The sequence below is a fragment of the Nannospalax galili genome, unplaced genomic scaffold, assembly GCF_000622305.1.
Source record: "Nannospalax galili isolate Female #2095 unplaced genomic scaffold, S.galili_v1.0 scaffold936, whole genome shotgun sequence".
Lineage (NCBI taxonomy): Eukaryota > Metazoa > Chordata > Mammalia > Rodentia > Spalacidae > Nannospalax > Nannospalax galili.
In genome coordinates, this window is record NW_008337142.1 from 413,123 (window position 1) to 426,869 (window position 13,747).

The window sequence follows — 13,747 nt, forward strand, 5'->3', positions numbered from 1 at the left end:
CAGAGCTCTTATTGTTTCATTTTTATCCCCTAGGATTCAATCTTTAAATTAATAATTCTATTCAACTTAGCTCTACACAGTAGATCATGAATTCTAGTAGTAAGAAAAAAAATCGAGTCTTAATGATATAACAGACTCCTCATGCACAATCCCTTTAGATATTTAACAGTCATCAAATAGCTCTCCAGAAGACAGTGGCTTTTGTTGTAAGAATATCAGAGATGCCCTCTCTAACCTAGATACTATTTATGACATGGTAAACACTGGGTACATCAAAACATTATTGATCACTGAGAGTGAGTATATTCATTTTTTTCCTGTGACATGAAATATTTTAACAACTTGTATGGTAAAAAAATAAGAGTAAGAAAAGTAATTCCCAATTTTCCAGCCTTATCTAGGAATGGTGGGTTATACAGACTACATCTAACCCTGGATGTCTGTCTGAGCAGAACACGATGGAATGAATGGGATTTAGAGCAACTAGGGAGGGTCACTTATTTTTACGGAATTGACCAATTAAATTTGTGATTGAGAAAGGTTTTCTGTGAGATATAATTTCAAAATATTTTCATTAAACCAAATGCAGCTTAGATAACTGAGAAATGGCATTGGTGACATCTTCCTAAGAATAAACAAAGGTTTCCAAGGTAATAGAACTATAACAAACATGAAGCAAATGTGAGAGTCTTTATTCCATACACAAAGCTGAGTGAAAGAACATTTAACACCACACTCAACATATGCTTATGCAGGCATGCATATGCTAGTGAGCACAATGCTTGGTGCTGAGTTATTAAAACTCTCCTGACTCCATCACTGTCAGCAAATTCTGCTGAAAGGTATTTGGTGTTGAGAAATAAAAGCAGTAACAGGAATTTGTGATCCATCTGGGGCTGAGTGTTGGTACAGAAATAAGAGATGGGGTTATATATAATTATTTCTTACAAACTTTTGTTTATCTATTTTTATTTTATGAATGTTTTGCCCACATGTAGGCAAGTGCACCTTTGTCATGCAGTGACCATGGTGGTAAGAAGCAGATGGTAGATCCCATGGAACTAGAGTTATGGATGGTTGTTAGCCTCTGTGTGTGTGCTGGGAACAGAATCCAAGTCTTGTACAAGAGCAGTCAGTGCTCTTGTCCACTGAGCCATCTCTCCAGCTTCTGTAATTTTTTTTTTTTTGGTCTATTTAAGACATGGTTTCCCTGTAGCCCCAGCTTGACTGTAACTCACTATTTAGACCAGACTATCCTTGAACTCACTGAGATCTGCTTGCTTCTCCCTCCTGAGTGTTGGGATTAAAGGTGTGCATTACCATATCTGGCCAAGCTTATGTAATTATTTCTTAATAATATTATTGAAACCAGACTTAGAGATCATTTATATAGAAATTAGCAAGACCTCCTTATATCTCACTTTCAGTACTGCTGTCATTACTTCTTATGACAAAGAGAAGAGACAATGTGATCAATAATTGCTAACATTTACTGTGTTCAAGGTGTGAATTTAAATATCTCTATTTCTACATGAGGCAACTGAGGCAAACAGGATTAACAACCTGAAAATGGGGATACACTAGTAGGTGAACATCAGAAAATCTCTCTCTCTCTCTCTCTCTCTCTCTCTCTCTCTCTCTCTTGCTCTTGCTTTTATATATCTTTTCTATTAAAGATTTATGTGTCTTAAGAACTTAAGATATAGAACTGTAGAAAATTAGCACAATATATTTAAGTACAAACAAAAAAATCAATATTATACCATTTCTTCTAACATTTGATTTTTAAAATGTATCATTGGACATAGTTTGGATGATGTATATGTATGTCTGTAGGCATTTGTGTGTGTGTGTGTGTGTGTGTGTGTGTGTGTGTGTGTAAGAGAGAGCTACACATTGAGAGAAAGAGATAGAGAAACTGACAGAGACCACATACATGAAATACTTACATAAAGGAAATTCTCAGACAATAGAAAATTTTTAATTGGTCAGTGGTGTGGGTGCCCATTCCTTGTTGATTTAGAAGGTATCTTGCACAGAAAGTGAATTATCACCTTGCTTTTATATTATATGGGTATTCTTCAATTGTATTTAAACTGTGTTTTTAATCTATAGATTTCTTGACTTAACTAGGGTTCCAAATGGTTTGTCCTCTTTTCCACTTATATTTTCTGTTTTGGTATTATTCTCCATCACAAGATTGTGTCAATATACAACTATTTCTTTAATAATTTTCATATATTAAGTTGTGTATTTCTCATAGTACATTAATAAAAAAATTTACACCTATATTATGTTAAAATATGGTTTATAATATAAAAATTCTTATAAATACTTATGTTCCTCTTTTTTTATCTTTTGCTTATTTTCATTTTATGTGCATGAGTGTTTGCCTGCATGTTTGAAGGTGCACCCATGTGTGCAATGCCCCCAGAGACCAGAGAGGGTGTCAGACCTTCTAGAACTGGAGTTATGGTCAGTTGTTTATCACTGTGTGGATGCAGGGAACTGAACTTGGGTCCTCTGCAAGAACAGCCAGTGATTTAATCACTAAGCCATCTCGCCATCCCTACTTACATTTATTTCTAAGATGTATATTTGCTTCTTTGGTGCATGTCTGTCATGGTAAAAATAATAAATTATCGATGTCAAGGCTGTACTTGCCCCTTTTAGGAGATCCTCATGTGGAGCTTCCATAGAAATTTGACAAGTAACTTTTCTTTAAATTTTTAATTTATTAATTTATTTTTAATTTATGTGTATGAATGTTTTGTCCATGTGTATGAATGTTTTGTCCATGTGTGTGCAGGTGTACCTATGTACTGAAACATTGCAACATCCACAGAGGCCAGAAGAGTGTTGTCTGAGCCCCTCGAACTGGAGTTAAGGACAGTTGTTAGCCGCCAGGTGGGTTTTGGGAACCAAACCCAGGTCTTCTGCAAGAGCAGGTAGTGCTCTTAACCTCTGCACCATCCCCAAAGCCCCAAATAATTTTCTTAATGTTCAAAATATATATTTAAATCAACATTTATAATCCATGTTGGAACATTATTAAGAATTTGTTTTGGAGAATGCCACTTATGCTTTATGTGATTATAAAGCAGCAACACACAATGAATTATCAAATGTCTGCTGGAACACATATTCCAGTTTTCCACATGTCCCTTACATAAAACAACTACAACATTTCTTACTGTGTGGTGTATGTTATGTGTATATGAATTCATAGTCATGTTTGCACACAAATCATAGAACTCCTATAGTGTTAGTTTAGTGGGTTTTAAATGTTCCTTACTAGGGCTCATTGGAGAAGATGAGTAATGAGAAAATGGTAATGCTCTCATTGCCTCTGAGCCAGCAATGCATTCTCATTTCCTTTCTGACATTAGACTCACAGAGGCAATGACTGGGGGAAGAAATAATACAGAGATGACAGCATTCATCCTCTTGGGATTCTCAGATTTCCCCAGAATCACAGCACTGCTCTTCATCATATTCCTGCTAATCTACATCACAACTCTGACTTGGAACCTGTGCCTCATTGTTTTAATAAGGATGGCATCCCAACTCCACACAGCTATGTATTTCTTTCTCAGCAATCTGTCTTTCTTAGATCTCTGCTATGTCACCTCTACAGTTCCCAAGCTGCTCTTCAACTTCTTCCAGGAAAAGCAAACTATCAGCTTTGAAGGCTGCGTAGTTCAGTATTTCTTCTTTTCTATGCTGGCGCTGACTGAATGCTGCCTCATGACAGTGATGGCTTATGACAGGTATGCTGCCATTTGTAAACCACTGCTCTATGTATCCATCATGTCACCCACCCTCTGTATTCGGATGGTGATGGGATGCTATATGGCAGGACTCACAGGTTCTTTATCTCAGACATGTGCCTTGCTGCAGCTCCACTTCTGTGGACCTAATGTCATCAGGCACTTCTTCTGTGACTTAACCCAGCTCGTACACCTATCCTGCAGTGGCACACTCCTTGCACAGGTCCTGCTTGCTATATTAACAACGTGGTTTGGAATAGCAAATGCTGTAATTATCATAATATCCTATATTTGTATTGCCATGTCCATCATGAAGATCACATCAGCTAAAGGCAGGTCCAAGGCATTCAACACCTGTGCTTCTCACCTGACAGCTGTATCGCTGTTCTACGGTTCTGGCACATTCATCTATTTGAGTTCAAGTTCTGGTATCTCCTCCAGTATTGACAGATTTGCTTCCATGTTCTACATTGTGGTGATTCCCATGTTGAACCCCTTGATTTACAGTCTGAGGAACAAGGAAATCAAAGATGCCATGAAGAGATTGCAGAAAAAGACAGGCACCTGCTAAGGTCACAGTTTCTGAGATTTCTGATATGTTTCCTGTTAGAATCACCATTACCTACTGCTTGATTGGAACATTGCTATGTTCGTGGGACTTTAGATAAAAAGTCTTAATTTGAAGCAGACAATATTCTTATTATTATTTCTAGTTGAATTTTTGTGTATTTCATACAACACATCTTAATCATATTTAGACCCCCGTCCTTATCTGCACCCCTTATAGATTTTATGCATTGTATCATATATGTTAGATATATGTAACATATGTATCATATATGTTATAGATTTTATGCATTGTATCATATATGTTAGAGTCCGTCAAATCAAGTTTGTTCCCCAAATGTCCCTAAGTCTGGTCAACCTATGTAATGTCACTTCATTAATGAATTCCAGCTCTCCCTCACCAAGCAGTGATCAGTTGCCAGTATTTCTTCAGCTAAGCTTGGAGTTTCTTATCAATTTCCCCACTTCTATGCTGGGTTTTTGTCTAGTTTATGTTTACATAGCTCTTGTGCATGCTGTCACCATTGCTATACGTTCATACCAGCAAGTTCCTAGCTGCCTGGAAAACTCTGTTACCTTGTGGTCAGCCACCACCCTTGACTCTTACAGTCTTTCCAAATCCTCTGCTTCAATGATCCCTGAACCCTAGTAGCAAGAGGTTTAATATAGGAATCCTATCCAGGGACACACCTCCTAATTCTCTACATTTTCTCCAGTTGTGGCTTTCTATGTTAATTGCAATCTGTTGCATGCAGAAACTTCACTGGTAAGAGTTGAGAGATATGTTAACATTCTCTCTGTCCCTGTTTTTCCTTTCCGTGAGCTTTACATATAAAGGTTGCATTGTAGATGTATCTCGGTGCTGGGAATCTCTCAAACATTTATTTTCTGTGTTTGAACAATTATGGAACTCTGTAATAGTCTCCATCTGATACAAAAAGAAGCTACTTTGATGAGTGCTGAGAGGTATATTTGTCTCTAAATATAAGGATACATATTTAGCATACATTAAGAAATTATGTTTCTCTAAGAATGTGATAGATTTAGGGTTTTATGTAGGACAAATGACCTCTCCAGTCATGTGTATTTGGCTATGCTTACAGTACTACACATGAGTTCCCTCCCAGTGAGCAGACTTTAAATTCAGTCAGATAAATGTTGATTATCCCCAAGATAAAAGTGCCACCACTGACTGCATCAATACAGATAGCTTGCTGTACTGGTCATTGTTGTGTTTATTAGCACTGTAGCTGTGTTGGATCATTGATTAATTTTCTCTGTTAGCAGCTTGAATACTGTCCTTTAATACAAAGAGAACTAGTCTTCAGGGAGAAGGCTTCCAGGTTAGTCCCAGCTCCGTTGCTCCAAGTCCTGCATCCAATGTCTTGTCTTCAGCAATAAGGTCTTATCTTCAAGTACTAGGAGGCAATCAAGGCTGTGGCAACAGCCTCTGTTATTTTGGGATTCTCTTGGGCTACTCTGACCAGTGACTCAACGGGAAGTTTCTCCTGTCTGGCACTGTGTTTCTTGTTATATAGTTTTTAGCTATAAACTTGCACTCATATACCTCCAAAACCTTTTGCGTATATATCAGGATGTAACCACAGAAAAACAGAAAGGAACCATGGGGATTAAGGGAAAGAATGATCTCAAGAGAAGGGGATAGTAGGAGATAGGTGCTACCAAGAGGGAAATGGGGGAAAATGGGATATTTATTAGGAGGAGGAGGGGATTTATAGAAACTGAGTTGTTATGGTGCCCTGCAGAATACCTTGATTCACAGTTAATCCTGGTGTGATGGTTCACACCTGCAATCCCAACATTAAAGCTGATACAGGATGATTGACATAGGCGAAGTCAGGCTACATAATTAGTTGCAGCCCACTTTGTTCTATAGAGTAAGAACATGTCTCAGACAAAAAAAAAAATGAGTGAACATTTTAACAATAAACTCCCTTCTAGAAAGAAGGCTTTACAAGACCTTTCCCTGAGGTACAAGTCACCACCTTCTTCTGTCTGAGCTTCACATAACACTATATGTGGTCATTTGGGTGCTAGTGTATGTAGGACATGTATTATTTACTGACTCTAGTGTTGCAGCTCCCTATGAGTCAAACAATGCTGGGGGAGTGGACTTATCCATGGCAATCCTCAAGACTCAACCATTTTCCTGTAAGTCTAATAAATGCATTTTCCCCCAGCTAGACTTAGAATCCTTTCTTGGGTCTGTCAATGCCTTCTCTATCTGAACAAAGTAGATATTTATTTGCATCTTCTCATGAATAGTCTTACAGTGCCAAAGAAGCTCCAAGGACCAATGGAGGCAGTTATGCAGACTCAGTTGTAATTTCTGGCTAATAATCTTACATTGGATATAAAGCTTATGGTTCCAGATCTCTGGTTTAAAACAGGACCATGATGTATAAAGAATAATGGCCACTGATTTGTTACATTGCTTAGATTTGAGCAAATTGGTTAGTAATGCTGTCATTATATTTACATCTTCACAGATTCATTAGATTTTAAAATTGTCTTGGGGTCTCAATTATGGTGACTCTCAGGAGATATTTGAATGCTTTGCCAAATCTTCCTTGAATTCCCACATGGCCAGAATTGAGAGAAAGAGTAGTAGTGTTTGTTGTACTACCTCTTAGAGGATGCATAGACTCACTCCATGCTAAGGTAAACAATACAATATGAATAGACAATATATGGCCACCCACACACATATAGTTATGTGTCATGAACCATTGTTATTTAAAGATATTTAAAGACATATGATAAATCAGTTCCCAATGGGCCATAAGACCTTAAGTAGCTGGCAAATCCATACTAGGATTTACTGAAACTATTTCCATAATAATGCATAGGTCCATTCCTTGATTTGTACTAAGGAGGTGATGTGCAGGCATTGCTCATAAGATTTATAAGTAGACTTCTAAGAGCTGTGAAAGATGGCTGAGGTCCCTGGGAGTGGCTGTCTTCTGAGAACTGACTCCATAGTTGCCACTAAGACCCATTATCCATAGGTGCTTTTTTGGGTGCTGTCAATAGAGAATTTACTTAAGGAAAGAAATAGGGAAAATGAAAACAATTATTTGGACTTGCTCCTGGGGAAGCGTGTATATTCTAGATTGTACTCTTAGCTAAACTGCCTATTGTAAAAAAGGCTACCATAAGAGACTTAAAAGATAGTTTAAGGTTGTTCCCAGTAAAGATTTAGCAATAAAATATACATTTCACTATCCCAGCTATCACTAAAGTTTTTCTAGATAAATTTATCAGTGTTTGTTGTGAGGATGAAAAAAAAGAAAAAGAAGACTTTCTGTCTTCAAAGACTTTTCCACTTCAAACTTAATGAGGAAGTAATACTCTATAAATAAACATTTTGAAACCTACAATGGCATACCCCTTTTCCCACAACTCCTTTTATCTGCCATCTCTGCTCTGATTGGACACTTGTGGACCCCCAGATCTGGTTGCTTTCCCAGACCTGCTTTGGTGATTTTCCTTTCCCACTCCTCCCTCATTCCATGGTTTTAGCTCTGCCAGGACTCTTGGATGCTCTGGGGTGAGGGCTTTCCCAGACTGGCCTCGTTGTACTATCTTTTCCAGAGCTCCCTGAAATTGCCATCCATGCTGTTAGGCCCCTTGTGTACCTCCAGATCTGGAAGTTTCCCAGATATATCATGGCAAGTTTTGTTTCCCACACATCCCTATGTTCCACCATCACCATCTCAGCTCTTCCAGGACACTTGTGTACTGCTGGGACTTTTCTCAGACTTGCATTGTTCTCAGGCCTTCTGGGGTTAATAGGATCCTTCTGCCCCAAGGCCCATGACCATTCCCAGCCTGACCTATCAGCTAACCTGTTCACCTGGCAGCAACCCACCTCACCCTGTAGTTTCTGAACCATGAAGAGTCAACCTTGGAACATCAACTCAAAAGTTTAATTGATCTCTATCTTAAAGGTGACCACTCCTTACTCACTATTTGTATGTTAAAATACAGTGACCCCCAAACTGAACACCAAGTACTACCCATCTAGGCCATGAATGGGCAAGGTGGGGAAACAGCAAACACAGATATAAACAAACATTCAACAAAGAGGAGATCACCTACCCAAACCAAGAGACAACACCAATGACGTTAGTCCAGATGTGCAGGTCTCATTGAAAAAACACAAACAACACAAATAACCAAGATAATAAGTCTAATACAGAAATGAGCACTCCACTGTAATGTTTCCTGAGAAGGGCACCTAATGGATGCACAAGACAATGATTTCAAAACAATTATAGGTATGTTCAAGGAAGTCAACGATGCAAACAAAAGACTAAGACTGAGAAAACACAAACCATTGAATGGAATAAAAAATATATAAAACATGAAATTAGAATTTATTAGAGATAGGATCTCTGAAGAAAAGCCAAACTAAAAGAAAACTTGAAGTAAGAAAAAAAAAAAAAGATCAGGGACTCAAACAACAAACCTGGAGGAAAGAAGCAAAAACGGAAGTGGAGGAAGTAGAACATAGTATCAGACCCTGAAGACAAGCTTAAGGAAATGGCTCACTCAGTTAAAGAAAAGATCAATCTAAAATAACCCAGGGACAGAATATGCAAGACATCTGGTACAGTGTAAACAGAGCAAACCTATGGATAAGAGGTGCAGAAGAGGGAGAAAAATCCTGGTCAAAGGTACAGAAAATATATTTTTTAAATTTTTATTGAGATTTTGTAATTTCATACAATAGTTCTTAATCCCTCTCTTCCATCCATGTCCCCATCCCCCAACTGGACCTCATGTATTCCACCGTATAGGTTAAGTCCTATCCAGTCAAGGACATTTGTAGCCAGATGTCCTTCAATGTAACTTCACCCACTGCAATCTAGTCAGCTCATCTACAGATTGTATGTAAGGCATACTCTCCCTCACTCAGTAGTAGTCAGTCTCCAATAGTTCTCAGTCTGAGGCTGGCCCACCACCCATTTCTCTCCTCCCTTCTGTATTCATGAACTAGCACTGGCTCTTACAATCTTTTTGCCCCCTCTTCTGCAATGGTCCCTGAGCCATGGGTGGTTGAGGTTCAACATAGGAGTCTTATCCAAGGATATACATTCTGTAGTCTCTTATTTAAAATTTGGTCAGTTGTGGCTTTCTATATGCATCACACTCTGTTGTATAAGGAAGCTTTACTGGTCAGAGTTGAGGGATGCATGAATTTTTCTCTACCCCTTTCTCCACTATGTTCATTGAGCCTAAGTGTTGAAGTTCAACTACAGATGTATCACCTAGGACAGGGCATCTCTCATACATATATTCTCTGTGTCTGACCAGTTGTGGAATTTTGCAGTAGCCTCCATCTGTTGGAAACAGAAGTTTCTTTTCCAAGTGGTGTATAGTATATTTGTCTATAAATATAAGGATCCATATTTAGTATATAGTAAGAAATTTCATTTGTCTAGAGGTATGACAGAGATAGGGTTTTCTCTAGGATCTATATCCTCCCCAGCCATGTGTATTTGGCTGAGTTTACAGTGCCTCCTATGAGTTCCCTCCCATTGAAAGGGCTTTATGTTCAATTAGATATCTGTTGATCCCCGCCCCCCCAGATAACAGTGCCACTACTGCAACAATAGAGGGAATTTGTCTTACCTGTTGTTATGGTTATTAGGCTTTAGGGCTGGGTTGGAGAACTGATTGCTTTTCTCCTACGGCACTTTGCATAGTATCATCTGGCATTATGATAGCTAAACTTTAGGTAGAAGACTTCCAGGTCAGTTCCTGCTCCATTGCTCCAAGTCCTATATCCAAAGTATGCCCTGCCTTCAGCAGTAGGGTCTTATCTACTAGACCTGGGAGATAACCAAGATGTTTGGTAATAGCTTGTGTTATTTTGGGAGTTTTCTAGACCCCTCTCACAAACCACTCAAAGGGAAATCTCTTCTGTCTGATACTATGTCTGTGTCAAGCAGCTCCCAGGTATACATACACAATACTGTTTAGACACTGTGCATTTCTCTTGGGGTTTGGGGGAAATCACATTTCCTTCTGGGTTTCCTAGCCTCCAAGATTCATTTGTCACTATTTTTTTCCCTCCCATCCAGCCTCCCTTCTCCCTTCCTAGTCCCAGAGCCCCCAATATCACCACCCTTCCCCCAATAGCACCCACCTCCCACCATGTCCCCTCTCTCCCACACTATAGCTGCTTGCATGTTCCTCCCTCCTCTCCTCCGTGTCAAACATTCCCACTTTCCTCACCTCTCCCCTGGTAACATCTGTTCCCTACTATCCTCCTCTTTCTGGTTCTTTCTTTCCCCATATATCTTTTCATTTTCCTGGCTCCTGGATTTACATCAGATTATATATCCTTACATATAAAGGATTGGTGCTTCAGTCCTCAAATAAAGGAGAACATATATTGCTTGTTTTTATGTGTTTGTTTTAATTCAGTATAACACTCTATAGTTCCATCCATTTACCTGTGCATTTCATTTTTCTTACTGCTGAGCAGAACTCCATTGTGTAAATGTACCACATTTTCATTATCCTTTCATCAGTTCAAGGACATTTATGTTGTTTCCATTTCTTAGTGATTGTGAAGAGATTAACAACAAGCATGGATGTACAGGTATCTCTACAGTATGATGAGTCCTTTGGGTATATACCAAGGAGTAGTAAAATTGGATATGTGGTAGGTTCATTTTTAGATTTTTGAGGGTTCACCACACTGCTTTCCATAGTGGTTGCAGATTTGCATTCCCACCAGTAGTGAATGAGCATTCCTCTTTCTCCACATCTTCTCCAGTATTTGGAGTCTTTTGTTCTCTTGATCTTAGCCAATCTGACTGGGGTAAGATGGAATCTTAAAGTGGTTTCTATCTGCATTTCTCTAGTTACTAAGAATGTTCAGCACTTGTTAAGGTGCTTCTTAACCATTTTTATTTCTTCATTGAGAGCTCTCTGTTCAGGTATACAGCACATCTTTTTATTGTTTTTTTTTATTTTCATGTTTCTTAGTTTTTTTAATTCATTATATATTCTGGACACTAACCCTCTGTTGGATGTGTAGCTCATAAGGAATTTCTCCCACTCAGTGGGCTTCCTCTTCCCTTCCTGGTTGCTTCTTTTGCTGTACAGAAGCTTTGTAATTTAATTTAATAAGATCCCACTTATTGATTGTTGACCTTGATGCTTGAGCAGCTGGTATCTGATTTTGAAAGTCATTTCCTATGCCTTTATCTTGGAGGGTTCTGCCAAAGTTTTCTTCTATCAGTTTCTGAGTTTCAGGATTTTTATTGAGGTCATTGATCCAATTGGAGCTGACTTTTATGTAGGGTGAAAGAATGCAGATCTCCACCTGGGCAGAGATCCAGTTTTGCCAACACCATTTGTTGAAGATGCTGTCTTTCCTCCATTGTATGTTCTTGGCAATTTTATCAAGTATCAGTTGGCTGAACTTTCATGTGCCAGAGGTTTGAACCAGTGACCCCCAGGCAGTGATGATTGGGGATGAGTAAGCACACCATTCACCAGCTCATGCCACCTCCAGTACCAGGGACACTCAGACGCAACGGGGAGTCTAGTCAAGCAGGGATTCATTTATTGCAGGTGTTACAGAGCTTATAAAGGCACCTGGAACTCCCCTGCCCCCGAGGGTATATCTTAAGGATGGTCACGTGCTGATCATGTACTCCTCAGCAGTGTGGAAGCATTCTTCAGACTTTCAAAGCAAGCCAGGCTCTGCCCCCTGTAACTTCCTCTTGGACTTCTGCAAGGTGGGGCTTTTAGGTCCCCACATATCCCCCTTTTGATTTTAAGGCCAGACTGACTTTATTTCATGGGTTACCCACCTCATAGGCAGCTCCCTGAGGAGAGATGGCTATCTCCTTTCTCTAATCTTATGCATTTTTTCCTGTCTTAGGTTGTGTCACCTCTGATCAAGCCTTGCCCATCATTGGATCATGCACCTGGCCATGTGCATGTCCTGTCTTAGGAGTGCTTGTCATGGGACATCTTACCTGTCTTTAGCTAAAAATACGTCATGATTAAGGGCAGCCACGTGGGTAATGCCACCCCGTGACAGTCTTAGTCTCTACCTAACTTGGTTAGTCAAGCGTAGGCAAACAGAGGGGGTCCTGGCAGAGTCCATAATCATGAGGAGGTGGGCTGTGGCATTTCCAAGGGTCATCTGTCACCGAATTATCTGGTAAAGACACTTAAAGATAAGCATTATCAAGAGAAACAAAGCAAGTCATGGTGTAGGACAAGTTGAAATACTTCTGAGACCATGTTCCTTTTAGCCAATCAGACAGTTGTCAAAGAGGCTGACTGGCAATAAGCCAAGGAACTGAGTCCTTTACCTCAGATGGATACAAATAAAGAGAGGAATTTTGTCTCATGAACTATTGTCCACGGACCATCATGCTAGTCAGTCGGATCCTGGCCTACCCACTTAAGGTTTTTCTCAGGCAACCATATGGGGTTTGAATCTCCTGTAGGGTAGACACACCCAAAGCCTCAACCCGTGGTTAGCAATGGATCTGGGCCTTTCCATTGCCCTGTAATGGGGGTCCTTCCATCTTACCCATACCTCAGGTCTCTGCTCCTGTTTTCACCAATGCTTCTGAAACTGGGATTCCAACTGATTTTTTTTTTAATTAAGAACATTAATAGTGAATAAGTCCATACCCAAGAGTTGGTGGGGGCTTATTCCCCCTTTTTGTTTTTGTAATTGAATTTTTAGGTTTTGATGGTTAGTTTCTATAATGGCTTGACCTTGGGGATTATAGGGAATTCCTGTATTGTGTTGAATTCCCCAAAGTGAAAAGAAATCTTGTAAATTTTTACTCACAAAACATGGTCCATTATCAGTTTTAATTCTTTGGGGCAATCCCAACGTAGCAAAGCACTGGAGAAAATGAGACTGAGCATGTTTAGACTTCTCTCCTGTATGAGTTGTAGCCCGACAGGCATGTGAGAATGTGTTGATGGAAACAAAAATATACTTAAGCTTTCCAAAAGGAGCATAGTGTTTGACATCCGTTTGCCATAAGGAATTGGGCTTGAGTACCCTGGGGTTTGCCCCTGGCTGTTGCAGAGGCTGTACCTGTACACAATAAGCCATCTTGTCTGCCTCTGCATTGCCTTGGGATACAAGCCCAGGCAATCCTTGGTGCCCCCTAAGATCCTGTAAGAAGATAGGGGCTTCTCTCTCTTTAAGGAGCATACGAGTCTGAATACTGTCAGAAAACAATGGCCCTGAGTTCCTTGAATTGAGCTGCTTTTTGGTTTCTCCACATCTGCCCCAGTCAGTGAAAACATTGTAGGCTTTACTAAGAACTCCTTCAGCCTGGGATTCAGTGAGTGCTTCTGCCCACAGAGCTGTAACACTCAGGGGCGGGGTG

General features: G+C 39.6%; 1 protein-coding gene across 1 annotated transcript; it reads left to right on the top strand.

Moving 5' to 3' along the window:
* Positions 1-3,402: 3,402 nt before the first annotated feature.
* LOC103733387 (olfactory receptor 5AN1-like) lies at positions 3,403-4,341 on the top strand. The gene has a single exon (XM_008832200.1). It carries the CDS (start codon positions 3,403-3,405, stop codon positions 4,339-4,341), a length of 939 nt encoding a protein of 312 aa, XP_008830422.1.
* Positions 4,342-13,747: the final 9,406 nt, after the last annotated feature.

What these genes read in the sequence shown, in the direction of transcription:
- LOC103733387 (XM_008832200.1), top strand. Translation starts at nt 3,403, where the DNA reads ATGACTGGGGGAAGAAATAATACAGAGATGACAGCATTCATCCTCTTG.